This window comes from Phalangium opilio, unplaced genomic scaffold (genome assembly GCF_054372755.1).
Source record: "Phalangium opilio isolate 3A_F unplaced genomic scaffold, DU_Popi_V2 ptg000009l_1, whole genome shotgun sequence".
Taxonomy (NCBI): domain Eukaryota; kingdom Metazoa; phylum Arthropoda; class Arachnida; order Opiliones; family Phalangiidae; genus Phalangium; species Phalangium opilio.
The window spans coordinates 8,935,577-8,963,289 of record NW_028324146.1 but is presented as its reverse complement, the minus strand read 5'-3'; the positions used below and the strand labels follow the sequence as shown (position 1 = coordinate 8,963,289).

The window sequence follows — 27,713 nt, the reverse complement described above, 5'->3', positions numbered from 1 at the left end:
ATTTCAAATTTGGTGTTTACCTTTTAATTCAGCTTTACTACATTTATATATAGAGTAAACGCAACTTGTAACTTCACTAATCACTACATAATATGGCTTTTAATAGTTTAATACTTCGTCTCTCTCTATAAGTGTTGAAGCGATTGGGTTAGATACCCTAGATTTAAGTCAGAATTGACCTTGTTTCGTGTCCTCTTACAAGAGGTGTTAAATACACACTTAAAGCAAAGGACGGCTCCGTTGATGCCCCTGAAAGATGCCTTTTCTGCTATACGTTGGCTGAGCTTGGCAAAGGCTAGTTAAACCAAAGGCAGGAACCAATGGGACCTAGTGCATTAGGTCTGATTGGTTCCTGTCTTTGGTAAGGTAAAATTCGTGTCCAGAAGATTAGCCAGCATACTAGGGGATCATGGAGCCGCCTGTTACTTTAAGTGATAGATATTAGGTCCTCATTAGAATTATGAGGATACACAGGGAAATGCTAAACGAATAAACCTTTACAAATGACCTTCGCAATATCCCGACAATTTGAACTGCGTGTTTCCGGTTATTCTCACTGGCTGGTGGACCTGTGTTTAGATTAGAAAGTAAATTAGTCTCGGCTCGGAGAGGTTTATTTTGGTTTTCCCAACTTGTTTTATCTTTCATTTACACTTTTTTTAGCTTTTAACCTCTGTCTGTCTGGGTCAAAGCTTGAACCCATGTTGACACAATGTTATCGAAGTGATTTCTCTAAACGTTGGGATGCAATTTTTCAAATTTACGTAGAATCATGAGTTCTCTGTCAAAATTCATAATTAAAATATAATTTCACCTTATAGGATTAAAAATTGAACCGCATAAATATTTCCGAAATATTTACGATCTATAAGAATATTTTAACAAGTAAAATTTAATTGTTAGAACGTTTCTTTGCTTTATTTCTAAGCTTTGATAATTTTTCATTCTTTTCAAATATTTATCAAAATATTAAGAAAAACCCGTGATGAATGAAGTGCTTTTTCATATGTGGTTTAAGTTTGGTACCTTAATTTATACGTTTGTATATTAAAGTCGCGTATTCGTTTCGCAGTTCTGTTATAGCAGTAGTATGAATGTATATATTACAAAGAATTTTACAAGAAGTTGTGTGCACAGTAAATATGCGAGGACGTAGCTGTTGTGATTTTGGCCACTTCTCGCCACTCGAAGTAGCAATGTTTAAAAGGGGGCAGGAAATTGGGGAAATTCTTTTTACTGCCTGATTGAGTATTTTGTTTACATATATATAATTTCAATAATACCAGCTTTTTTGTTATATTTTTAAATTGCGCAAAAACAGTTTTTAGCTTCAACCTTTTTTACAACCAGTAGTTTACGTCATTTCCCACAGACTAACACGCATTTCTTTCGAATAACGTGTTGTTTGTGGGTGTTAACGAAACATAGTATACTTATTAATATTAGCAACTTTTTTAAAATGCCCTTTGCGCGTAACCGACCATGTTGGAAACTGTGGCTAAGATAGAAGCTCCAAGCCAAAGTCCCAAGTGTCCACCAACTGCTCCTAAAACGTCATGCATCTGTAAAATATTTAAAATTTCGTTATTAATCCTAATGTTTTCCTCTACAGTTCTACGAATATATTATTGGAAAATCAAAAATTGCTTCGAATATTCGTTAAAAAAATTCTATAATTGATTTCATTACGATATCGTGGAAGAAACATTCAACATATGTACGTTACAAATTATGTCGATTATAGCCATCTAATGCATTTTATACCTATTTTTAACCTATCATACAAGAAATAGTAGGAAAAATAGTATTTTGAGTACGATAATACTATACCATAGAAGCTATAGTAAACAATAACGAAGCCACCCTGTATAGATTGTTATTTCATAAATGTCTCACCGTGTACTTTGGGTGAGTCGAGTATACAACTTGATCAAGTGTCGAAAAATACATCTTGAACCTCGAATTTTAAAATTTACGTTAAAAAAATAAGCATAAATTGTGTAACCAAAATTTCTTTACCTTCCAAAGTCAGCACTCTAAGGAAAAAAAATGAAATGTAAGAAAGTATTTTTATAATTGTTAAAATTAATAAAGTAATATATTTCGTCATTTGACTTTTCACTTCATGCTGAATCGAATAATGAGCACTCACCAATCCATCGTCATCAGCAGGTTCGAGATAGGATAGCGAAATTTCATATTTGGTATCGCTTCGGGCAAATGTTTCAATAATGTTTTAACTGCATTATTATTTTTGGAAGCAGGAAATTTCAGTCAACTCTTGCTCATAAAATAAGGTACTTACACACATGGACCGTTGCAACGACAATCCTCTATTCTTTCGATAATTAACTGACTCGACCTTTGGAGACAACATACTGAAAATAATTATTTCATATAAAAGTCCAATAAATACGTCGATGAGAAGTAAGTGAAAGAGTATTTCGCATACCAGTTTTCAAATTAGATATATTACAAGGTGGAAAATTTCCCATTTCTTTGATTATTGGGTCAAAGCAACCGCATCTCTTCAGGTTGACTCTCTGAATGCACGCATTAATGCATTCCTTGGCCCATTCGAAGTTTAGCAGGCCAAGCGTGAAGGAGAGGTTGAACATTTGTAACCGACAGATAATTAAGAGCAAGAAAGTTACGTTTGAGTTTTTATATTTTTGAAATTGCTAGACATAGCCTATAGCAATTGTGAATTCTGATACAGATATTCTACCGGAAGCTTCCATTAAAAAGCGAAATTGAATATCTACCGCTAAGTTTTGTGCATGGTCAATAATTAATTGCCCGGTATTGATAACTTATTACCTCCATCTCTAGAAATTACCATTTATGGAAGTTGGCAATTTGATTCCATATATTAGACTAATTTATTTCGTTGACCTAACCCTTAGTTCTAAAAAATACAATTAATTATATCAAGTATACGATGGCTTCGTTGTGTCTTATAAATGGGTCAGATTCCCTAAACTTAATTTAATGGAGATTCACCGTTTAATACCATTGGCTGATCCACATTTTGCCTGGAGATTGTAATCGACGTATTAGCCATGGACAAACCAATACTGAAGGACCGATGGCAGCCCATAGAGCCTCATACTAAGCGACGAAACAACCCATGTTAAACTTAGTTCCCCCTTTTCAGCCCCCAAATAGAGAGGGGTTATGAAAAATACCGAGTCAAATCCCGGAAAAAGCTAGCTCCATCTAGACAAAATAAGACGTTAGATGCTTCCCTTACAAAAATGTTCTTAAGAATTCCAAAGGCCATTCCTTGGAACCCTATGGAGTCCTTGGGATCATTTTCTAAAGGAACAATTCCCAAAGACTTTCTTTGGAATTTCCTAAAGAAGTCTTGAGACAGATGTCCAAAGAATGTCTTGAGATTATTTTCGAAAGAAATTCTTTAGGAATTCTAGAGATAAATTTCCAAAGAAGGTATAAGGTTTATTTTCCAAAGAAACTCTTTAGAAATTCTAGAGATTCATTTCCAAAGAAGGTATAAAGAATATTTTCCAAAGAAATTCTTTAAGAATTCTAGAGGTAAGTTTCCAAAGAATGTATTTTATTTTCCACAGAAACTCTTTTGGAATTCTAGAGATTAATTTCCAAAGAAGGTACAACGAATATTTTCCCAAGAAATTCTTTAGGAATTCTAGAGGTAAATTTCTAAAGATTGTATAAGGTTTATTTTCCAAAGAAACTCTTTAGGAATTCTAGAAATTAATTTCCAAAGAAGGTATAACGAATATTTTCCAAAGAAATTCTTTAGGAATTCTAGAAATTAATTTCCAAATGTAAGAGTCGTGTATTGATTAGTCAGAATCATTAGTGTAATAAAAGAGTTTAATCAATGAAATAAAACAAAGTAAATCAGGTACGTTACATAGCGTTAATACTACCGTCCTCTCTCTACGAGAGCCGCGCGTGCGTTAAGAGACCGTATTCCTCCTCTTTCCTACCTAAGCGTGTGCGAGGCCGAGGCGAGGGAATAGGGTTATTGATCGAGTTTTTGGCAGAACTCTAGCGCCATCTATTAGTAAGGGGGTTTGTACCACAAAGAAGGTATAACGAATTATTTTCCAAAGAAGGTATAACGAATATTTTCCAAAGGAATTCTTTAGGAATTCTAGAGGTAAATTTCCAAACCCTTAAAACAATCTTCTTAAGAGTTCTAAAGGAATTTCTTTGGAAGCCTACGGAGCCCTTGGGATCATTTTCTAATGAAACGATTTCCAAAGACTTCCTTGGAATTTCCTAAAGAATTCTTGAGATCAATTTCCAAAGAACGTCTATGGAATATTTTTCAACGAAATTCTTAAGGAATTCTTGAGATAAATGTAACGGGAAGAGGGGGCGTATCTGTCATTAGGTTGGCCGAGGCTTACGTTGGCTCTAACTGATAAATAATCACCACGTCTCTAAAATAACTCAACAATTTATTAACATATTAAAACTTATAACTTCTGTTAAAATAACATCTCGGTTACATAATATTACACCCCACACGACCCGCACTTATCGTGAAACATTTACTAACTATACATCGTGGTGGACGGCAAGAGAGAAATTTTTCGTACGAGCGGATAGTAGCCCGACAGGGTCCTGTATGACGTCACTCACTTAGACCAATTAGGGGCCATATGTAAGTCATGTGACAAAAATACTCGGGAATTGGACGAAACACGTCGTCTGCATGTATGCTTCAAGATTTGAATCGTTTGACAGACCTAGGCTTAATGAAACCATTATTAAAGGCTTTGTTTTGTTTGGAAATGGAGACCTACCTGTTTTGTAAATGTTCGGTCCCAAAGGAAGTCACAAATAAAGTTGAGTAATCATTTCTCTAATAAAAAAACGTTCCTAGGATTGCATTATATCTATTCACATGATATAACAGTCTTACCTGACTAATTATACGGGGAGTACAAAAAAATTAGTTAAAAAATAGGGTCAGGCTATTGCCATACAATGTGTGCCACACTCACACAAAATGTGTAAGAGAGTGTGTCAATCCTAACAGTGCTATACTATTGGAACACAAAATACAAGCGCGGGGACTATTGACACACACATTTGTACCTATGACAATTAGTTAATTAAATTTTTCCATTTAGATAAAAGTTCACAGGTTCTACGATCATGTATAATTATTTCAAATGTCTGGGGTCACTAATTTCAAGGCTGATTTGGAAATGTCCAATAAAATTGTTTGCTTATTTTCGTCCCTGATCCAATTAACCTTGACAGGCGGGCCACTGTACTGATAGGCCCATCACTATTGACACACACAAAATTTGACCTTCTATTTTAATGTAAAAATTTAATTATCTTGTACAAGGGAACTGTGTGGGAATTGTTCATTGGCTATTCCCACACACTGTGTGGTAATAGTCACTCCCTAAAAGGTATTCGTCTGTGGCAAGTTAGTTAAAAACCATTTTGAAATCACCTAACCCAACCTTACTTGAACCGAACCTATCCTAACCTGTGCCTAAACCGACCCTAATTGGAGATTAAAGATTGGGATTTTTGAGATTTCAAATTAGTTTTTTACCAAATTGACGCGGACAGATATTTTTTTAACTAAGTTTTTCAATTCCCTGTGCTCTAATTAGTCAGGTAAGACTGTTAATTATTTCAAGTAAATAAGTAATCATAAAGGTTAACATCAATTTTAAAAGTGCTAAGAAATAATTGAGTTTATTTATAAATGATGGAACAAAGTGCGTGCATTTTAGAATTTTTATTCCTGTTCTCTTCAAGAGGAACTAATTATGTAACAACTTTGAAAGACATTGTAATTGAAAATTAAGGAACTAAGCATTTTTTACACTCCCAGGTTTCTTCGTTTGGTTCAGTTAAAACCTTTTGGCATTTCCAATGAAACCATTTTTGGCATGTGTCGCATGAAATCATGTTTAATTTTGTTGTAATTATTTTACATGTATTGCAGGACCATAATTTCTTCTTTATTTCTAATACTTGATTTATAACCCGCCAAGCATCGTCGTCCAAAAAAGTCCTTATTTCTTTTATTATCTCATTGGTTAGGGTTATACCAATTATAGCATCCGGAACATTTTCAGGCTTGGTTTCAATATCTTTTTCCTCAAGAATGACTTCTTTTTTGACTAGAGACCGAAATAATTCTTTTGAAATAAATCCCTGAATGAATCGGCGAGCCAATAGAGTTATCCGGCTAGTTGGCTTTCTCGATTTCATTTTTAGTGAATCACAAACAGGAACATCAGCTTCAGGTACAGGATTGGTTTCTTGGACGGAGGTTATAGGATCATTTGAAAGGCTGGGGGTTTTTTATCACAGTTTCGTATAGTTTTCACGGCATAAAGGTGATCTTCATCTTTGGTACAATCGCTTGTCAAGGAGTTTTCTAGATCGATTTTTTCAAACCACGTTGGTTTTGCATATTTTACTCGTTGATTGGGTTTTTTATTCTTTGTTGAGAAAAATCTTTTTTGTGTTTCAATGTTTTTATTGCTTGGACCGTTATTTTTCATTTGAAAATGACTAGATGTTTCCGTATATCCTTTGAGCTCAAGGATGTTAGCAGCATTATTAATGTGCTGTTTCGCAGTCATTAACGAATCCAGGTTCTTGCATTTTCTTATTTGCTCACATAGCGCCATTGTTTTAGAGATGAGGCTGTCTTTCACTGAATCAATATTGTCTTCGTTTTTGGCAGTTAAAAGTTTTAGGATGTACTCTTTTTCAGGCTTTTCAGAATCAGTGACCTTGTTTTCAGAATCTTCATTACGTTCCAACTCTATTCTTAGTGTTTCAGAAGCTGCGATACCTTTAGTTGAATATCTTTCTAAACCAGGAGTTACAATTTCTTCCGTTGTTATTTTTTGAATAGTCTGCGTATTTTTGGAATCTGATTGTTAAGTGTATGTGTTTGCAAATGTTAGTTCCGACAAGCGCGTCTGGGCAATTGCACGCAGAGCTGTGCTAATTAATTAGTTAGCTAATTGAATTTCTAATTAATTAGCAACATTTACTAATTGAAAATGGTAATTGAATTTTAATTACCTTAGTGCTAATTGAGAAGTAATTCTAATTAATTAGTATGAATCGGAAAGGTAATTATCTAATTAAAATTTAATTAGATTTAGGATTAACTAATTAGCCAATTGGATTTTCAATTAATCTTTTACGCCAATTTGTTGTAAAAAAATCGAGGAATTAGCTCTTGATTCATCTATTTGAATATGGAAAAGCCTTATTATATCAATGAGGAAACCTTAGTGCTACTCTAAATTTTTCAGCTCCTCAAATATGAGAGAATACTAGTACTAGTTGAAAATTTCGTAGTTCGCAACTGCCCCACTTCGAAATTTGGACTGTTTTACCTACTCGAATTAATAGCAGTGCGCATGTATTTACTACTCAGGAGTCCATTATAGGAACTGTGGCATGAAAACGAAGAAATGAGACAAATTTTAACCTGACGGAAGGCTCGAGGCTTGTCTCATTTTTCGAGAATAATTCATGGCTTCCGTACCTGTTTTTCAATGGCATGAAAACATTAAACTTTGCATTACCAAAGTACTAAATCCATGGGCACTTTTAAACTTTTATGTTTACTTATGGTTTAATTTTTACCTTAATTAGAAAATAGTAATTCTAATTAATTAGTTTGATAAATAAATGTCTAATTTCTAATTGAATTGAATTAGTTTCTATGTCCAATTGCTAATTGGCTAATTAATTAGTTCATAAATATTTCCCTAATTGCTAATTGGCTAATTAATTAGTTCATAAATATTTCCCTAATTGCTAATTCTAATTCAATTAGTTGTCAGCTAATTAGCACAGCTCTGATATTTGCACGTATAGTCATGAAGACAAATATCACATGTATGGCATCTAACTTGACATTGATTTTGGCATGGTGTTTGTTTTTTTACTTTGTACATTATTCCTTCTGATGCAGTGGTGTCATCCTTTAAAGACTTTTCACTGACAACCTTCCATGTGGAGTGTGATGAGGCGGTGACTAGATCATTGGGCAGTTGCATTGCTGTTTTGTGGCGCTTGACTATGTGGGTGCTTTTCCATGTCTGTTTTCCCTTTTCCAGCTTTATAAGCCTTTTTATTTGGCCAAATCTCGAACAAATTGAAAAAGAATCACCATACATTTGTCTAGCCTTTTCCCTTGTTCCCCCTTCAAGTATCCATCTCCATATTTTAATGATTTGTGGAAGGATTCTACGTACATATTGGTATTTATTCCACTTCCAGCTCGAAAACATTTCGCCCATTCTTTTTTCACTGGAACCCATTCCTTTGCAAAATAATGCCCAAAATCAGTGGTATATTCATTTTCCTCCATTTTCTCCATAGCTTTTTGAAGCAGATGTACAAATTTTTCTTCTTCTGGCTCTTCCAAAATAAGGCAAAGACCTTTATATAGTGCAGAAGCCACATCCTTGTCTCTAATTTTATGTAAGTTTTTTTGCCAATCATGGTGGACGTGCCAATGGCATAGAAGTTTTTGCGAATCCCCGCCAAAAACCTCGTTCCAGGCATTGAAATACTGCGATGCTTTGTCACTCATAATTACTTTTGGTTGAATAATGCCAGCTTCTTTCTTCAAAAACTTAAAAAATAAAGTTAAAGCCGTGATAGTTTCTCGATTGCAGATTAACCAAGCCACTGGGATACCTTCAAGAAAATCGTCAACAACCAAAACCGTTATCAAGTTAAAATCGTAACTGTTGGTCCCGTGGGTAGCATCCAATCAAATAACATTGTTCCCAAATTTTTCCACCATATGCTTTTGGAAATCCGTCATAATAGCGAGAGCAAAATCATTTTTTTCTAAAGTGCATGGCTCATCTTCAGGGAACGCGATTGTTTCTTCTTCCTGTCTTTTATACAAAAAGATGCTTCTTGCTTCTTTTAAATTTTCCAAAACATAAGCATCAACGCTAAGCTTATCATTGGCATGTTTCGAGACCTTTTCTATTCCGAAACTGTTTGTGATATTCAAAATATCACTTTGAGTACATAAGTGTTTTCGCTCCAAGGTATTTTGTTTCCCAGAAAAAATATTTCTTCTTACACGCTGTGGCTCTATCCTTGGGACAGTTGGCCTGCATTAGCGATTTTATCTGGTAAAGGAATTCGAAGATGAGAGAGCTCATTTTCGTGGCCATAGTGTTGATGACACACTGTAACCGAGACTGATTCAAAGTCATTGAAACGGCGCACTATCAAACTCGAGGTGCAGTTAAATCCAATTTTCCCAGATCCTTGAGACTTTAATGATCTTTTGCCAGTTGCTAAACTTTGAAATTCTCCTGTTCTGCTGCAATAGAAGTAGGTGGTTTTCCCACTCGAGGTAGAATTCACTTTATCTTCAACATAGAAAGCTTTTGTTGACCTTTCATATTCATTTTTCCAGTCTTGAAAATCTATTTAAAAAAATTTAAGATAATATAATAAGATTGGTTAATTTAATCTTTCAACTTGTTTCAAATTTCAGCTTGATCAAACATGGAAATTAGACTCTGTTAGGTTAGGTTTACACAAGTAATAAATATATAATAAGATGTGAAATAAATGAATTTAGGGCATGTTTAGAAATTTTGATAAACTGCATTGCCTAAATGAAATTAGGGTTGGTTTTACAACTCTTAACAATCATATTTAAAGTTTTGAACTCACATACATATTACTCATATGAACCTAACCTAATACATTCTAATTAATAATTACTTAAATATATCAAATCTGTGAAAGTAGTTTTAAATTTTTAAATCTGTCTCGCAAAGGTTTTAGAAATAACATGTATTTACCAGAATAGCTCTTGAATTTCTTTTCTTCACTTTTAATGTCAATTTTGTGGGAAATTCGCAAATGTTCTTTAAAATCTTCACTATATTTTCCTGTAAAAGTACAGTCACCTTCTTTACATATGAAGTTACCAGGCTTTATATCTTTTTCATTTGGAAGAGGAAGTGAACAAGATTTTCTGTGAGTGTAAAACCAAGACTTGGTTCGAAATTCTTTTTTACAGCCACAAACTTTGTAGAACTCTTTCTTTCGTGAGCTTTCAGCCATTTGTATCGAAAATTAAAATTAACTCTTAAATACAGCCATAAATAAACAATACTGTTACTGCCTTAGAGGCTGAGTCAGATACCCAACTGATGTCTTCCGCGGGAATAAATTAAACAAGGGAAAAAAACACGTGGTAACAGAAAAAGGTAAACAAACCATAGGTCCCGCCTCTATCGAAGTATAACTCCCATTGGTCTAAGTGAGTGACGTCATACAGGACCCTGTCGGGCTACTATCACGGAGCTTCTATTAACAGGGAGTAGAAACTTCCTTCCCCTCAAGTACTGTAAAGGCCCTTAGGAAACGTAGACACTATTTGTCCATAAAAAGGGGCACATTTTCAATCCCCCCCTCGGTTTTCACTGGTAAAAAATTGGAGCCTATGTAAACAACAAAGATGGCCGCCTTCACTCGTTCGTAGAAAGACATAAGCCTCGGACTTTTTAATGTTTAATTGCTATAATAATTGGTACAATTTTAAAAATTAAAATGGATTGCGATTACAATCAGTTAGTTTGTAAAAAGGGGAAGAAGAAGAAATGTGTTTGCGGAAGCTGTAGAAGCGATTCACGATATAAATCGTCCTTTTATGGCCAGGAATTAAAGTTTATAGTCCGTACCTTTTTAGTCTTAGCAGGGAGAGAGGCTTTTGTCTCCATTTGTATAGTCACAAAACCTTTATTTTCAACATAATCACGGAGCTTAATATAATCTGGATTTGTTGAGAGCACAACGGAGCTACACGACCACGTTCTAGGTCTTCAAACTTTCAACGGCGGTCGCGTAAGCCTTGTCTACAAGCAGGCGTCGCGTTCCTCCACGGAGCTTCTATTACAGGGAGTGGAAACTCGGTCTCTTCCCCCTCGCTCTTAGCGTACCTCGGTTCTGCGCACCGTTTTCATTCCTCGCGCGCACCCCGAGTCTATGTAAACAAAGTCTGACGTCATTTTCTTGTCGTAAGGAAGATGGAGGAACGCGACGCCTGCTTATAGACAAGGCTTACGCGACCGCCGTTGAAAGTTTGAAGACGTTGAACGTGGTCGTGTAGCTCCGTTGTGCTCTGAACAAATCCAGATTATATTAAGCTCCGTGATTATGTTGAAAATAAAGGTTTTGTGACTATACAAATGGAGACAAAAGCCTCTCTCCCTGCTAAGACTAAAAAGGTACGGACTATAAACTTTAATTCCTGGCCATAAAAGGACGATTTATATCGTGAATCGCTTCTACAGCTTCCGCAAACACATTTCTTCTTCTTCCCCTTTTTACAAACTAACTGATTGTAATCGCAATCCATTTTAATTTTTAAAATTGTACCAATTATTATAGCAATTAAACATTAAAAAGTCCGAGGCTTATGTCTTTCTACGAACGAGTGAAGGCGGCCATCTTTGTTGTTTACATAGGCTCCAATTTTTTACCAGTGAAAACCGAGGGGGGGATTGAAAATGTGCCCCTTTTTATGGACAAATAGTGTCTACGTTTCCTAAGGGCCTTTACAGTACTTGAGGGGAAGGAAGTTTCCTCTCCCTGTTAATAGAAGCTCCGTGGTTCCTCCAACTTCCTTACGACAAGAAAATGACGTCAGACTTTGTTTACATAGACTCGGGGTGCGCGCGAGGAATGAAAACGGTGCGCAGAACCGAGGTACGCTAAGAGCGAGGGGGAAGAGACCGAGTTTCCTCTCCCTGTAATAGAAGCTCCGTGCTACTATCCGCTCGTTTTTTCGTTATACAATTCTATTGACTAAACATTCAACTGACTATCTAATTCTACTTTCTAGTACAGGACTACTAACATGGTGCGTGTGGTTAGCCGGATTGATGGTGCATGTGGTTAGCAAGCATAAACCAATAATAAATTTCCAAAGAAAGTCTAGGGTTAATTTCCCAAAGAAATTCGATAGGAATTATTGAGATAAATTTCCAAAGAACGTCTAAGGAATATTTTCCAACAAAATTCTTAAGAAAATCTTGAGATAAATTTCCAAAGAAGGTCTGGGGCTTATTTTCCAATGAAATACGTTAAGAAAACTTAAGAATTCTAGAAATGAATTTCAAAGGTTCAGATATATTTGCAATTATGCTTTACATATAATTATCTCAAAATATTTTTACCCAAATTGTTTAGCTGAAATTTCCTGCATAAACATTGCCTTGATGGCTAAAAAATTAAAAACGTCCCGTAGCTAAGGCTCAGCAAGTGCTGAAATGGTTTATCATATTTACCTATTTTTGTTTTTTGCCTTTAATAATCCGTGAGGTGTTTATGCAAAGGGTAAATTAAATTAAAAGTAAAATACGCGTAATTAAAATCGTTATGTTTAGATTTACAGGGAGTATGAGCTGGCAGTCGAAACTTGCGCTTTAAAAAGTAAAACTAACCTAAAATTAAATCTTTGGTGACATGTTTTATCTTTATTTCGAGCGTAATTAGAGTCCCAAATAAATATTTTTTTAAAACATATTGTAGATAAAATTAGGTTAAACGCGTTTCTGGTACTCAAAAAACTCTCAGTGAAAATACATTATTAAACTTAACAACAATATCTGTATCTACTCTACTGCTTGGTCATTGAAGCCTCCAAAACCCACTTAGTACCCATACATTTGCTTAAGGTTAAAACTTTCTGCCGTTTTCAGTTAGTTTTAAGTCGATTAGATGTCTGACTTTACAAGCAGTTTCGCGAGAAGTGCCCGCGCTATAATTAACTGCACTCCCTGCAATGGAATATGGTTCTGCATGTGAGAACTATCCTCGTTTCTAGAGGGCTAAAATAATTTACCCCATAATCTTCAGTATATTTCCCAAGTTATTCCCAAGAAAATTCCGAAGATATTTCCCAGGAAAATTCTTAACATATTTCCAAAGAAAATTCCAAAGATATTTCCCAAAAAAATTCCAAAGTTATTTCCCAAGAAAATTCCAAAGTTATTTCCCAAGAAAATTCCAAAGTTATTTCCCAAGAAAATTCCAAAGTTATTTCCCAAGAAAATTCCAAAGTTATTTCCCTAGAAAATTCCAAAGTTATTTCCCAAGAAAATTCCAAAGTTATTTCCCAAGAAAATTCCAAAGTTATTTCCCAAGAAAATTCCAAAGTTATTTCCCAAGAAAATTCCAAAGTTATTTCCAAAGCATTTTCCAACGAAAATGAGGCCAATATTCCCCAATTTCCCAAAGAACCTCTTAAGGATTTCTACAGAAATTTACCAAGGAATTTTCTAAAGAGTTCTAAAGAAGATTTTTGTAAGGGTTCTGTCTTTAGAACGTTGAGTCTCCCATAAGCCCCCCCACTATCCGGTTTGCTACTTTCTGCCGCTAGAAGGCGAATTAACAAGTATTTTTCAACTTTCTCCCTCTGACACCCGTCCTTCAATATTGGTTCGTCCATGTATTAGCTTACCGTTTGCGTTTGATCTTTGTAGTCCATACAATCATCTCTGTAAGGCGATTTCAAACGGCGAATAGTAATCTAAAATAAATAACCAAGTATTAAATTACACCCTTCCAAACCGTGGCGACAAAGCGAACTTGTTTCATGGATATAATGGTAGTAGTTTTGTCCCTTAAAAACACATTGTTCTCTTTCTCTAAATCGAGATAAGGATGAGGGGGCCCGACTGAAATTCGCATGCCAAACTCCTTTGTAATGTATTTGGTCAAATGATATTCAATTCGATGGAGATTGAAATTGATTGTTAGCGCTGTACCAAAATATAATAACAAAGGTGGCAGTTAAATAATGGCGATGGAACGCCAATAAATATAAAATAGTTATTAAAACCTGAATTAATTCCGACTGACGGATTATTTTTTTCGTTCGGGATCCATTTCAGACAGGTTCCTAGCTCTAGACTATTCAGCTCAATAATTGAACTGTAACAATTAATTTCTTATTTAATTGTTCCATAACATTAAGTTCTGATTGTTATTACCTCCAGTTGCACTCGCGAAAAGCGTAAGAACAGGAACTGATAACTAGGCTTTTTTCCATTCCAGCGGAAATACGTAGAGTTTTGTTCATGTTGGCAACTGCCTGATAATAAGTAGAATATTCCCTTTCCTGTTCGCTTAACTCCACCCGGTTAGGATTTTGTTCGCAGTCAAACACATTAAGAACCTGCAATTTAAGGAGTCTTTTCTCGTATACTTGTTACAGGATATTACCACATTTTGTTGTTGTTAAGAAGAGCAATGTGTTCCTAACCTAATTTCTACTTAAGTTTTTTATACTAAAAATACCCTTTTCAAACATTAAAAACGTTCAATAGAAATTTGCTTTCTTGCCTGTTTAACGTCAGTAATGTAACTAGCTATTAGCAGAAGGGAATAAGAGAGAAGGAACACAATTTATATCTCCATAATGCTTTACACTCGTAACAACAGTCTTACTAACCTCAAATCAACTACCCTTCACTGATTGGCTATCTAACTTCTGTCGTAGCTGTGACGTCACATAAGGTGACGTCTCGGTTGACGAATAAAAAGTAGTTTTGTTTACAACTTTACATTGAAAGAGATAAAAATGGCCGAATTTCATGTTGATAAACGAAATCAAGCTGTGCAATTAATTTAGATACACGGGAATTGAGAACATACCAAAATCAGATAATTTGATGGTAATAAATAGATGAAAACTAATTATTCGGAATTAATATTAAAAAATAAAAATTAGTTTCAATAAAATACATACTTTTTATACTTGTTATAATTATACAAGAACAAAACATCGACAGCCCTAAGCCTTTGGAGAATGAAAATCTAGCAGACAAATAGGCCGCGAATACCGCGGAGAACTTAAAGAACTATTTTTGCAGTAAATTGGTTAAAAGCTGTGTACTTGCGCAAAGTTTTCGCGGTTTTCTTGAGGTTGGTCGAACTCTCGTTACCAAAGCAGGCTCTAATGTCTCCCTTCTCTCTTATTCCCTTCTGCTATTAGTCTTAAGAGTAAATAATACCAAGGATGATGGGGGAGGATGCGAAATCTAAGAGAAATAGGCGCGTTTACTGTGGAACGACTCAGGTTGGGTGGGACGCGAAAAATGGGGGAGGAATAGACGGACTCCATTGTAATTGGTTCACCTGTAGCCCTTTTTGAACAATCACCAATGCGTCCGACTATTCCTCCCCCGTTTTTGGCGTTCCACCCAACCTGAGCCGTTGCACAGTTAACGCTAGGAGGATATAGGATGAGGGAGTCTTCGACCGCCCGTTCTTAGAGCTCAGATTTCGGCCTCACCGATGGGAGATTCGTGCACGCGCACCTAGTTCCATTGGTTACGCGCATCACGTGACCACGCAAATCCAATTCAAAATATAGCGGGTTTTTCATGCTAGCTTTGGCTTTTCATACAACGCCGCCTATATTACGTGTTCACTGCACATGTAGAGATATTTTTTAATTTGATCGGGCGTTAATTCCACCCTCCCACAGGCTTTAATCCATCTTAAACACTTATCTTTTAGAGTTTTTGGTGTAGGGAAAGAGTAAAAACCGTAACCTTTACTTCAGTTTTATCTAAGAACCATAATTTACTGTTAATAAAAAATAAAATAATGATAAATGTTCCGTTAAAGCACTAAAATAATGCTGCGCGACGCATTAAGCCTTTAACAAAAATTAAAACAAACGAACAGTCGAGGCCGATGACGATGTGCGCGGAACTATGTGCGCGGCTAAGAATATGTTCTTTAAAGCATGTAAATCAAAATGCTTGAAGCTTGCGCTTGAGCCTGTAAAAACGTAAATAAAAAAACCTCGAGCTCCGTCACTAGCGAAAAGTTCAGGCACAAGCAGAATTTTAGAAACCATGTAAATCAGCCTTAAGTCGATAAATTCCTCTGAGCAACTAAATTCCTCTGAACAACTAAATTCCTTTGACCAACTTAATTCATCTGTTGGTTAATATATTTGCAAAAAAAAAATAATAAATAAATATTATTTTAATGTAAAATATATTTTGAATTATAAGAATCGAAAATTATACCCATTATGTTTGTTATAAGAAGATTAACTCTCAGTGTTTTTAAAAGGTGAACTGGGAACCATTTAGCTACATGCAATAAAAAATACTTTTTTTTATACAGTCTCGCGTTACGGTATTTCTTTTGGCAAAAATAAAGATTTAACTAAATGTGCCCAGAATTAATTAAGCATTTTTATTTACTTACCGAGAAAGCAATGTGCATTTTTTCGTAATTTTTATCCTTGTGGTTATATCCTGGACCAAATGGATTGCATTGTTTCAAAGACATATTAAAAAGATCATCCCAATATTTAGATCTCTTAAACGCACAAATCGCCGAAAATTTTATCCTGGAATATTTTACGATATTCAAATTTAGACTTTCTCGTAACCTGTAAAAGTTCTTTAAAAAATGTTTTCGAAATATCGGTTCTAATCTGTATTCGTCATAAACTGAGCAGCAACATTTAATCTTTTGATGATATTGGGACAATCAGAATTTTAACAAAAATGAATAAAGTCTAGCTTTATTTAAAACGGGGAGTGCGAGCAAATAGCGATAGTAAGGGAAAATTAAAGTAACTTTTGACAAGGTATTATACGATGACACTTTCGAGTTTTAATATCATCATATATATATCAGATATTCAATTAATATGCCACTTTTATTATTGTTTGAAGGAATAATCTGCCGAATTAATATATATTTTTCTTAAAAAAATTTAAAAACAACAATTTTTTCAAGTGCACAAGAAAATTTTATTTTTAAAAACTCGACTAGTTTCGGCCACGTTATTGGACCTTCATCAGGAGTGATGCGCAAGGTGCTATTCAATTTTTATTTTAATACATATTTCTTCACAAAAGCTAGTAAGACCTGCAGGGGGGCGTGTAAGTATGGTTTCAATTATGCCCATCAGCGACTATTGGCTAATTCTTTCATTAGTGACTCCCAAACAAAAGACAAGTTGGGAAAACCAAAATATTACCTCTCCGTGTCGAGAAGATTATATAACCTTAAGTATCCAATGAAAACGTCGACCTTTTTGCCCTCATCCTTTCCCGCGCTTTGCGCTTCCGCATTTCATCCTTACTCTCAACATTATCTTCCTCCATTTTACATACAAAAATCAAATACTCACAAAAAGAAGCGGCAAAAACCTGCTGGCTCTTTACAACCACTTAATTTGACTTAATATCCAATTTCCAACAACAATAATATACCGTTAGTTTAATTGACAACCTACTAGCATCGAAATTCTCATTAAGAATGGCTCCCGCGGATAAAAAAGGGCAATTTTCAACTAGGTGGGCGTTATCTCATTAGATTTGAAAAATATCATTTGTCTTTTTAACCAATGCCTAGCCGTTTGGATTTTTTTAAAGCAATCTTAGCACCAAAAAATATTTTTTGATACAAAATAAATGTTTTATATTCTTATTAAGAATAAAACAAGAGGATGAAAAAGGTCTGTCCTCTCGTAATTGTTTAAGCTTTTATCATGATTACTCTATACAACAGCAACAAGGAGTATCAACCCATTAGTGGAAGCAGTAATTTTTTTCAGAAACAATCTCGCTTATGTTTATCCTCTCTAGACTTCGCTAAAAACGTATTACTCCTACGTAAAATATTAATAGACAGGCAATGATGCATACCATTAAAGAAGGAGCGCAATATTATCCATATTTTCATTTCATATACAGAGAAAAGAAATTATTATGTTTCTGAGAGGAGCTTCCCATTTTTGTTGTTGTTTTGAAAAATATATCGCAATGCACGGGCCTTGATAGATATAGGAGGCAATGAATGAAATATATCACAATGCACGCGCCTTGATAGATATAGGAGGCAATGAATGAAATATATCACAATGCACGGGCCTTGATAGATATAGGAGGCAATGAAGGAAATATATCGCATGCACAGGCCTTGGTAGATATAGGAGGCAATGATAATCTCTCTCTTTGCACGAGAGGTTTATCTTTAATATTTAAATAAATATAATTATTTTTAATTATTTTAATCTTCAATAATTAACATTAATAATAGTTAAATCGTTTAAAATAAAGTTATGCCTATTATCATCTCAAACTTTGCTAATATTGACGTTTAAAGTGAAGGGTACCCCTCTTGCCCGCTTTCTTCAAATTTTGGGGTATATATACGATTCGTTTCCATTATAATAGTAAGGAAAAAGCGCAATTGCGAAAACCTTTGGTGGCGATCCCACCTTAGGGAGGCTAGACGTTTCTCGTAACCCTAGCTGATCGCCGCGTATATCCTAAAACCAAACGATGATAATGGAGTAGAAGCCAATGATACAGATTGGTGTCTATGTGGAATAGACGGAAGACCAGTGGATGGTGGTGTTAGAAGCCAGTGTAAGTGCAGACTGGTGTCAATGTGGGATTGACAAAGAACAGAAGATGGTGGTGATTGGAAGCCATTATGTACAGACTGGTGTCCAGATCGAATGGACTAAGACCAGAAGATGGTGGTGATTAGAAGCCAGTAAGAACAGACTGGTGTCCGTGTGGGATGGACAAAGACCAGAAGATGGTGGTGTGAGAACTCAAGTAGAGGAGCCATTTCCGTGACTGTGAAAGCAGTTCGGAAATGGCGAAAACGTTTGCTCCGATACGCAAACTGCGAACGCGGTCACGTGGGTGTAACAACGGACAGACAGACACACAGACAGACAGACAGACACGGCCGTTACAGAACCTCTCCTGGACTACGTCACACGGAGAGGTAAAAAATCTTGTCTTGGAAAAAGGGCTGGAGGAGGTTTTTCAATGTGTTGAAATATCTCGCGTCTTCTTTCTCTCTTTCACCGGTTGCAAGCCACATCGTGTACGTGGCGAATGTTCCATGAGCATTTAGAAACCCAGATTACTTTCAATTACCAATACGTTTTGCATGCATTTTGCTATAAGTTAAATACGAGATCTCATACTCTCTTAAAAATATCTCAGTTTTTCCCGAATTCTTCCATTCCACTTTCCTTCTCCCTCACACTTTCGCTTCGAAGACGAACGAACTATTTCGTTATTTTACGCTAACCATTTATATTTATTGCCCCGTTGTCTGAATTTAACTTCCCCCTATCTCTAATGAATATTGCTACTTTTAACTTTCTTTTATGTCAAGAAACCAGATGCTTTAAAAGAAGCAATGTTCAATAGAGATAGGGGGAATTTAAATTCAGAAAACGGGGCAATAAATATATACGGTTGGGGGTGGGGTTTCCAGCTCAGTAAAAATAATGGGACGAAGATATAAAACACATAGGGTGCAAAAATGTAATTAAATTAGATATAGTAGGTTGAGGAAGGACCACTGTCCGAATGCTCTTGAAATTTTAAATTTACTTTAAAATAAAGTAAAATATAAAATCCGTGTAGTAGCAGTTCTTTTTATAAACAAGTTTTTATTTAATAATTAATTATATAGTGTACGTTTGTGTTAACAAAATTAGTACGCGTAAGGTAAGCGGTGTTAAACACTAGCTATTGAATACACAGTCACTTTCAGAACATGTCGTGGCGAAAGGTTCCGGAAGTTAAAGTTAGAAAAATTTAGTTACGTAACTTTAGGTTGTTGTGTTTACGTGGGAGAGCGTTAGTTGAGTGTCCCAGGTTCGAAAGAGGGGTGTATAAGGTGTATAAAGCACTTTTCGTTCCATTACCAAATCTATATTTATCATAACAAATTTTTAAAGTTAAATTTAATTGGCGATGCGTAAATCCGAGATCAAGATTTCCAAGTTTTTGGGTGCGGTCACTCAGGAATGAAGTTTTAGAGCGTCTTGAAGTGCCGATAGAAAATCGGAATTTATTATTTTGTCTCTTGGGATAAATTTTCTAGAAGATGTACCGAATAATACATATTTTAGGAGGGGTCAAAAATAAGTTTCTCCGTGATTTTAAGAACTAGACGAGAATTTAGACAAAGGTGTAGCGGTACGGCACATAGGTATGAAGAGACCTTGTAATTTAAACTAAAGGGTTCAAGGAATTTTATAAAAAGTGAGATACGTTTAAGGGGATATTCATACATTTACAAATATTGACATTAAACTTAAATAAAAAAGTATAAAGAAATTCAGAAACGTTAAACTTCATTCAACAGAACAAGAAAGGCAATGTGGTGTATGCGAGACTCGGGCAAAATTGGTGTAATGGGACTATACTTGAAAATTTCACCAACATTAAATTCAATAATATAGAAACAGAAAGCCTTAAACTAGTCCTTGGGTTCATTGACGTATTGCTATTTAGACATACTTGTTATTATTGCATAAAGTAACTGCCGGGAATGTCACTTTTCCAGATCTATCGATAGCCACGCTCTGCAAAGTCGGATGTCGAAAGTAATCTGACATGAACTCGAAAATGTGATAAGCGCAACAGAACAAGAGCGCGATACCACACAACCCTTTAAAAATACTGGAAACATTAAACTTTTTAGAAGAAACTTTTGCCGTAACTTGGCTAAAATCTCTTATCCCATTTTTCCGCCTATTCAGCAAAACCATAATGATTTACGTTCTGTAGCTTTTGGCTTACTCACTCGTTGACGGTTCTCATTAGTTTTAAAAATGTCAAATGTATTTTAGGTCTTCGCGGTTAAATACATATCAAAATTCATTTCAGTATTCGAGTTCTGTTTATCGGAACTCTTTGTTTATCCGCGAGTGTAGAGCGTGCAAAATTACAAATGAGTTTTCATCCACCACCTTTATTTTAGGTCTCAATAATTAACTATATCAAAAGAAAATAATATATAGCTCCCTGTATAAGTTTTGGTACTACAAATAAAACGGAGACAAAACCGTCGCATAAGGGGTCCGCGAAAAACACGCGGGGCGGGGAAATAAGGCCGCGCCGGAAGAGACACTAGAAACTTCATTCCTCGTACCAAGACCATGAACCATCAATATTAGGTTCGTACTCGTAGTATTGTAGGCAAAAGTCCATAGCCCATGAACTCCTTTTTAGCCTTGGTCATCAAAACCTCTAAGCTGGTGTTCGCGCCGTCTATTGATTTATTATGACAATTTTGACATGCACTTAATCACTTATAATTATAGTAATAATACTAATTTCAAGACCTTTAACGATATAATTTTAATATTTTCTAATCCAATATTTTATGTTTTTAACGCTAGAACTTCTTAATAGGTGGCAGTAGAAACTTTTAACAAATTTCATTGGAAGGAAATGCGGTTTACGTGGCTTAAATGGAGAGTTTCATACTTATAGGGAGCTATGTATTATTTTCTTAAGCTAGTATATGTCAAAATGTTATATCCCAATTTGTTTTTCTGTACTCTCTCATTGCAATATACCAAATGAGTTTTCAACCACCGCCTTGGATTTCCTCGTAATTATTAAAACATGTTGGGAAACCAAAATGTTTCCTTCTCAGAGTCTAGATGAGGACTAATGTACTCTCTACGCACTTTAATGTACTCTCTACGCACTTTATTACCTGAATATGCAACTATGATATTTATCGATAAGCACCTACTGCTATTTATCGATAAGCAACTACTGCTATTTGTTGATAAACAACAACTAATATTTGTGGATAAACAACTACTGCTATTCTGAGAGAGCGGTAGCTCTCTTAGATAAGACTTCATACTACCATAAATGTATAAGGAAGGTTTATTGATTGTATGTAGCTTTTTTCGTATTATGGATACTGTTTTGAAAAAATCCACTAAACTAAAATACGGGCCCTGAATATGTGGTTAAAGTTTCAAAGAGATCCTTCTAATAGTTTTTCTTATAGAGAAAAAAAGTGGCTAAGGGTGGTTTTCATTTCCATGAAATTAATCACAGATTTTGACGAATAACTGGAAATTTTTCCATAGGAATAGCATGGGAAAAATTTACAGTGACAGCCAAAGTTTCTCGACCATTTTTAGCCACATCGTATGATGTACATGAGGCTCTTAGTTTGACCTGCCCTGTTGTTGTTGTAGTAGTAGTAGGGGTGTCACAGAAGCGCCTTAGGCAGTATAAAAATTTTTGTTCGTCATTGAAGGGAGAGAATTGTGGTGAAGGTGATATTTTTCGTTCGTCTACCTAAAAGGAAGGGAATTATGAGAGTAAGGTTAAGCTATATACTCTCCCTTTAAAATTCCCCTCACCCGTCGTCAACATGATTTTACGCTTTCAGTCACGTTCCCCTGTCCCCTATTTCAACATTCAAAGAAATCGAGGGAAATATTAAAAGCAGAAGCTAGTATTTACTGACGTTATTTTTAGAATGTGATATTTCAATTATTTGGTGTATTACCGAATTCTTTCTCATTCAAACGCTTCTGGCCATAAGTTCATGTTAGAAATTTATAAAATGCGAAAATTATGCGTCGGCACTAGTCTCTGTTGTAAACTAAAACTTTCTGTATGTTTATTAATCGAGCGTTAAGTACGTAATCATTTTGGCACTGTTAAAGGTTACTCGATCATCGAGGGGGTAATCACTAAAACATTCTATTCTTCATTAAGGGTTACTTGTGTGTGATCATTTTAGCGTTGTTAAAGATAACGCTTCGTTTTTAGACTGGTCTTACGGGGAATCATTTTAGCAATGTTAGGGGTAGCGCATTTTGGGGGCTACTCACTCAAAATTTCTCTTTATGTCGCACTATTATAATTATAACATAAATAAATTTATTGAAGTAACGATTACGGGTAATAATTTTAGCACAGTTAAAAGTACCGCATCGAGGGGCTATTAACATAAATTTTATGTACGACTGTTAAGTACGGTACTATGTGGCTAGTATTACGAGCAATTGGGTCGTCTTGTTGAAGACTATTTGTTCGATAGGTCTGAAAAGGGTTTTAAATGAAAGGTTGAACATTAAACTATGCCTCCTGTAGTTTCATTAAAAACAATTAAGTTTAAGTATTGTTTTTCATAGTTTTAATTTAATACTCAATTGCGTTGAATACCCTGAAACTGTGGAACATACGTATGGGTTAGGCAGTCGTTTCACCGCGATTATAGCGAATTATAGCCAATTATACTAGGTAAGCGATCAAAGGTTAAGCTAGGTAGCGATCAAAGATAATTAAGCTAGGTAGCGATCAAAGATAAACTATATGTTAGCGATCAAATGTAATTAAACTAAGTTAGCGATCAAGGGTAATTGAACTAGGGTAGGCATCAAGGGTAATTGAAGTAAGTTAGTGATCAAGGGTAATTGAACTAGGTTAGCGATAAAGGGTAATTGAACTAGGTTAGCGATAAAGGGTAATTGAACTAGGTTAGCGAACAAGGGTAATTGAACAGGTAAGCAATCAAGGGTAATTGAACTAGGGTAGGCATCAAGGACAAATTGAACTAGGGTAGGCATCAAGGACAAATTGAACTAAGTTAGCGATCAAGGGTAATTGAACTATGTTAGCGATCAAGGATAATTGAACTAGGTTAGCGATCAAGGGTAATTGAACTAGGTTAGCGATCAAGGGTAATTGAACTAGGTTAGCGATCAAGTGTAATTGAACTAGGTTAGCGATCAAGTGTAATTGAATTAGGTTAGCGATCAAGGGTAATTGAACTAAGTTAGCGAACAAGGGTAATTGAACTAGGTTAGCGATAAAGGGTAATTGAACTAGGATAGCCATCAAGGGTAATTGAAATAGGTTAGCGATCAAGGGTAATTGAAATAGGTTAGCGATCAAGGGTAATTGTACTATGTTAGCGATCAACAGTAATTGAATAAGGTTAGCGATCAGGGGTAATTGAAATTGGTTAGCGATCAAGGGTAATTGAATTAGGTTAGCGATCAAAGGTAATTGAAATAGGTTAGCGATCAGGGGTAAGTTTCCACTGTGAAAACGAAGGGAAAGCAATTTGAATTGGACTAGGCGTTGATTGTAATGTCAACCAGTCAGGATTGAGACATAAAATAATGGACTTGCAAAGCCCTTAGACTTAAAAGAAGCGCCTAATTTTCTCTCCTAAGGTTTAAAACGCTAGTTTCTAAACAACTTTAATTAATATTAAGACTGAAGTCCAGACATTAATAAAAACTGTCTTTGCAGACAAAGCGAGAAAAAGTAAGAGACAAGTTTATGAATTAATTGCCTGGAGTGACAGATATTCAAATTTTGACTTTTGAGGACATGATTATAAAACATTAAATATTTGTAAAAATTCCTTCTCGCCTTTGTCTGCAAAGACAGTTTTTATTAATATACAAAGTGTTGACGAATTCTGACTTGATACGTGTGTACCGCCAAAAATAGATAAATATTGTAGAAAAGAAAGGCTTCATAACTGGTCACTTATAAGTTTGTAATTATAAATAAGCTAATAAAATTAATAGAAGACGACGGCGATAGAACAGCTGGAGAACATCTGTTTATAATTAATTATCGAAATTCAAGTGAAATATTGGATGGCAAAATTTAACTACCCCCACATGGTGAATTTGAACAAATGATCAACGATCAGATAAAAAAGGAAAGCCCAATATTGAAAAATAACTGATGGGTGACACCAAATGTGGATGAGAGGGAAAGTATGACGATGGCCATAGAGCCTGTGTTAAAAAACGCGGACATCAAAGTTTCGCCAATAACTATTTAGTTTACTAGTGACTGATGGACTTGCAAACTCGCGACTGAAAGTAGTTCAGGCATTTATGCTCCTTGGTTTAACCATAGCCCACGCGATGACGCGCATCACGACGCAAGCTGCTCGCGCTATAGCTAAATTACCGAGATTACACAATAGCAGACGACGGTAACCGCGTAACCGCGAATTAACACAAGACCTATTTTAAGGGAGTGAACAGTCCCAGTATAGCTACGCCAATAAAACGGTCAACTACGGCGAAACTCTGATGACTCGCGACTTTTGGCCATTTTCATACTTTTCCACTCATCCACTTTTGGTGACACGAATCTTCGTAAAACCGAGATTATCGATAACTAAACTGTTACTAAGTACTTTGCAGACCTAAAACTGATCTGTCCCTACTAGAGTTACATTTAACTCAAGGACACCAATTTATCACGTTTTTGCAAATTACCCAAATAGAATTACTAAAGTGGAAGTAGTCTCGGTAGGTATATCTGATCATGACCTAATACTAATTACAGTACCCAAAAATTGGAAACATCTTGTAAACACTAGAACTTACTCTAAATTAGATTCCGACAAGACAGCTTATCCGATGCACACTGTAAGATTACTAGTCCCGATACTGGAATCGATATACTAACCACTATAATTAAAACTCAACTTGATATTCACGCTCCTATAAACAAAAATATGTCGCTTCGAGAAATTCCCCATGGCTAACCCCTTATATTAAAAAACAAATTTATATCAGAGACAATTAAAGACTAAAGTAAGAAACTGTATTTACACAGATCGGTAAAAATTATTATTATCGGTAAATTATTTTCACTTTAAATTAAATAATGCTACCTCTGTTAATGTCTGGAGCACTCTTGAACCTTATATAAAATTAAAAAGTAATAAGAATGCCTTAAATACGCTAAATATTAATAATAATATGATTGATGACCCAAGAGTTATTGCTGAAATACTCAATGACAATGGGGTCGCTGATAAGATCACTAATGGCAATTTAACTACCTTAAATGATAAAATTTTCGCCAAACTGGAAACAATTTACTATGTAATTGAAAATGAAGTATTTGGTTTACTTAAGAAATCACAAATCAGTATGGCAGCATGTATTGATAATCTTTCCCCTTTTTAAATTCGTTCACTGTTGGCAGCAATATCGAAACCAGTCGGACTACTAATAAATCCGTCCCTAAAACTCTCAATATTCCCTAATCAATGGAAACTCGCTAACGTTTCAGCAGTACATAAAGTAGGAGATTCACAAGTGCAAATTAATTAAAGACCAATATTAGTTACCCCTATCCAAGCAACCATATGTGTAAGTCTACGCATACATTTTTAAATGACGTAGATTACCTCTATAGACTACAATCGGGATTTCGAACTAGTTACTCAACGATTACTTGCTTCCTCAATCTACACGAGGATATCCTTAATGGATTCAATAAGGGTTTATATGTGAAGGTTACTTTTATCGACCTATCAAAAGCATTTGATACAGTCCGGCATGAGCTCTTCTTACAAGACCTTGAAGTTTCTTGAGTAACCTCTACAGCACTAAACTGATTTCGATCATATTTATTGCAAATCGCCAACAAACAGTCTACCGTAATGGTCAATACTCGTCATCGAAGAGGGTGAAAGCGGGTGCCCACAGGGTATAGTCCTAAGGCCCTTACTTTTTAATGTTTAATCCTCAAAACTACACGCTTCTCTAAAATAATTGATTTGTAATGAGTATTCTGATGACTCTGCAAATAAAAATTTAGCCAAGATAATTGATCATATGGAGACCGATATTCGAAATCTTGAACATATTACATACAAAGGGCCTAATTTTAAATGAATCAAAAACTAAGTTTTAGCTCTTCAGTCCAAATAACAATATGAAAAAAGAAGCAGCCTACACCCAAACTTTGTACAATGATAAAATTGACAGAGTTGTAACTTTTAAATACTTAGGAATATGGCTGGATGAAATGTTAACATGGAATTATCACATTCACTTTGTCATTAAGACACGTATATGGCTCTTAAAACCATGCTCCAGTCACGCCTAAATTTTTATGCGATGAAATTAGTCTATAATGCGATTCTTAGACCTATCTTTGAATACGGTGATATCTTTTATAATACGGCTTGTAGTACTAACTTAAAAGGAATATAGATATTGGAAAACCATTGTGCTAGATTAATAACGAAAATGCCAAACAGATCTTCAGCCTCATTAGCAATTCAATGAACTATATCATTTCAAAAACGGATTTATGTAAGAAGAACGTTGAATGTAGCAAATTCACTACCCATCCTCGCATACTTTATTGAGGAACTTCGTCTGCTTATATTTTGACTCCAACCACAAATTCTGTATATAGGGACTTCTAGAGATCGAAAATGTCATTATTATCTCTATTTTCGTGGTTAAATTTTTTTTTCCGAAATTGCTACAGTGGTGAAAAAGCAAAGTGGACAACAATGCGATATAGCTCCCGATTTAGTGGAATTAAGTTTTAAAGTTAAGAATATAAATAATTGATGTTGAAGAAAAACTAGATACTTAAAAAAAGAAACATCAATTATTTATATTTTTAACTTTAAAAGTTAATTCCACTAAATCGGGAGTTATATCGCATTGTTGTCCACTTTGCTTTTTTACCACTGGCGCAATTTCGGAACAAAATATTTAACCACGAAAATAGAGCGGCTATATACAGAATTTGTGGGTGGAGTCAACAGACGAAGTTTCCCAATAAAGTATGCGAGGATGGTACTAGAGGCTAAAGCTACGATCCGGCGTTCTTAGTACATAAATCCGTTTTTGATCATATCAATATTAATAATGTACTAATTTTGATGTTAAAAAAAAACATTGGTGAAAGATTCGTTGCTCAAAATTCTTTTAAAAACACTAGAAGTCATAAAACTGTCTTTGTGAAAGAGGATTTTCATCTAAATTTAGAAACAAGTGTTTCAAATAAACAATGGATGCTTTGCCAACGGCTTTTAAAAAATTGAAC

The 27,713-nt window shown here is 35.1% G+C and overlaps 3 protein-coding genes across 3 annotated transcripts; all 3 read right to left on the bottom strand.

Annotated features, from left to right (window-relative positions):
* Positions 1-891: 891 nt before the first annotated feature.
* Positions 892-3,148, bottom strand: LOC149713697 (degenerin-like protein unc-105). The gene is made up of 6 exons (XM_089843923.1): positions 2,453-3,148; positions 2,306-2,378; positions 2,153-2,210; positions 2,020-2,036; positions 1,897-1,957; positions 892-1,562 (listed from the first exon to the last, which is right to left on the bottom strand). The coding sequence occupies exons 1-6, from the start codon at positions 2,616-2,618 to the stop codon at positions 1,455-1,457; spliced, it is 483 nt and encodes a 160-aa protein (XP_089700049.1). The 5' UTR covers positions 2,619-3,148; the 3' UTR covers positions 892-1,454.
* A 3,151-nt stretch (positions 3,149-6,299) lies between these two features.
* On the bottom strand, positions 6,300-10,101 carry LOC149713696 (uncharacterized). Its single transcript, XM_089844319.1, has 6 exons — positions 9,837-10,101; positions 9,125-9,452; positions 8,814-9,011; positions 8,150-8,750; positions 7,865-8,003; positions 6,300-6,910 (listed from the first exon to the last, which is right to left on the bottom strand). Exons 1-6 carry the CDS (start codon positions 10,099-10,101, stop codon positions 6,300-6,302), a joined length of 2,142 nt encoding a protein of 713 aa, XP_089700445.1.
* Positions 10,102-13,457: 3,356 nt separating this feature from the next.
* On the bottom strand, positions 13,458-16,395 carry LOC149713695 (uncharacterized). Its single transcript, XM_089843922.1, has 5 exons — positions 16,273-16,395; positions 14,037-14,221; positions 13,886-13,977; positions 13,633-13,805; positions 13,458-13,573 (listed from the first exon to the last, which is right to left on the bottom strand). The coding sequence occupies exons 1-5, from the start codon at positions 16,354-16,356 to the stop codon at positions 13,496-13,498; spliced, it is 612 nt and encodes a 203-aa protein (XP_089700048.1). The 5' UTR covers positions 16,357-16,395; the 3' UTR covers positions 13,458-13,495.
* Positions 16,396-27,713: the final 11,318 nt, after the last annotated feature.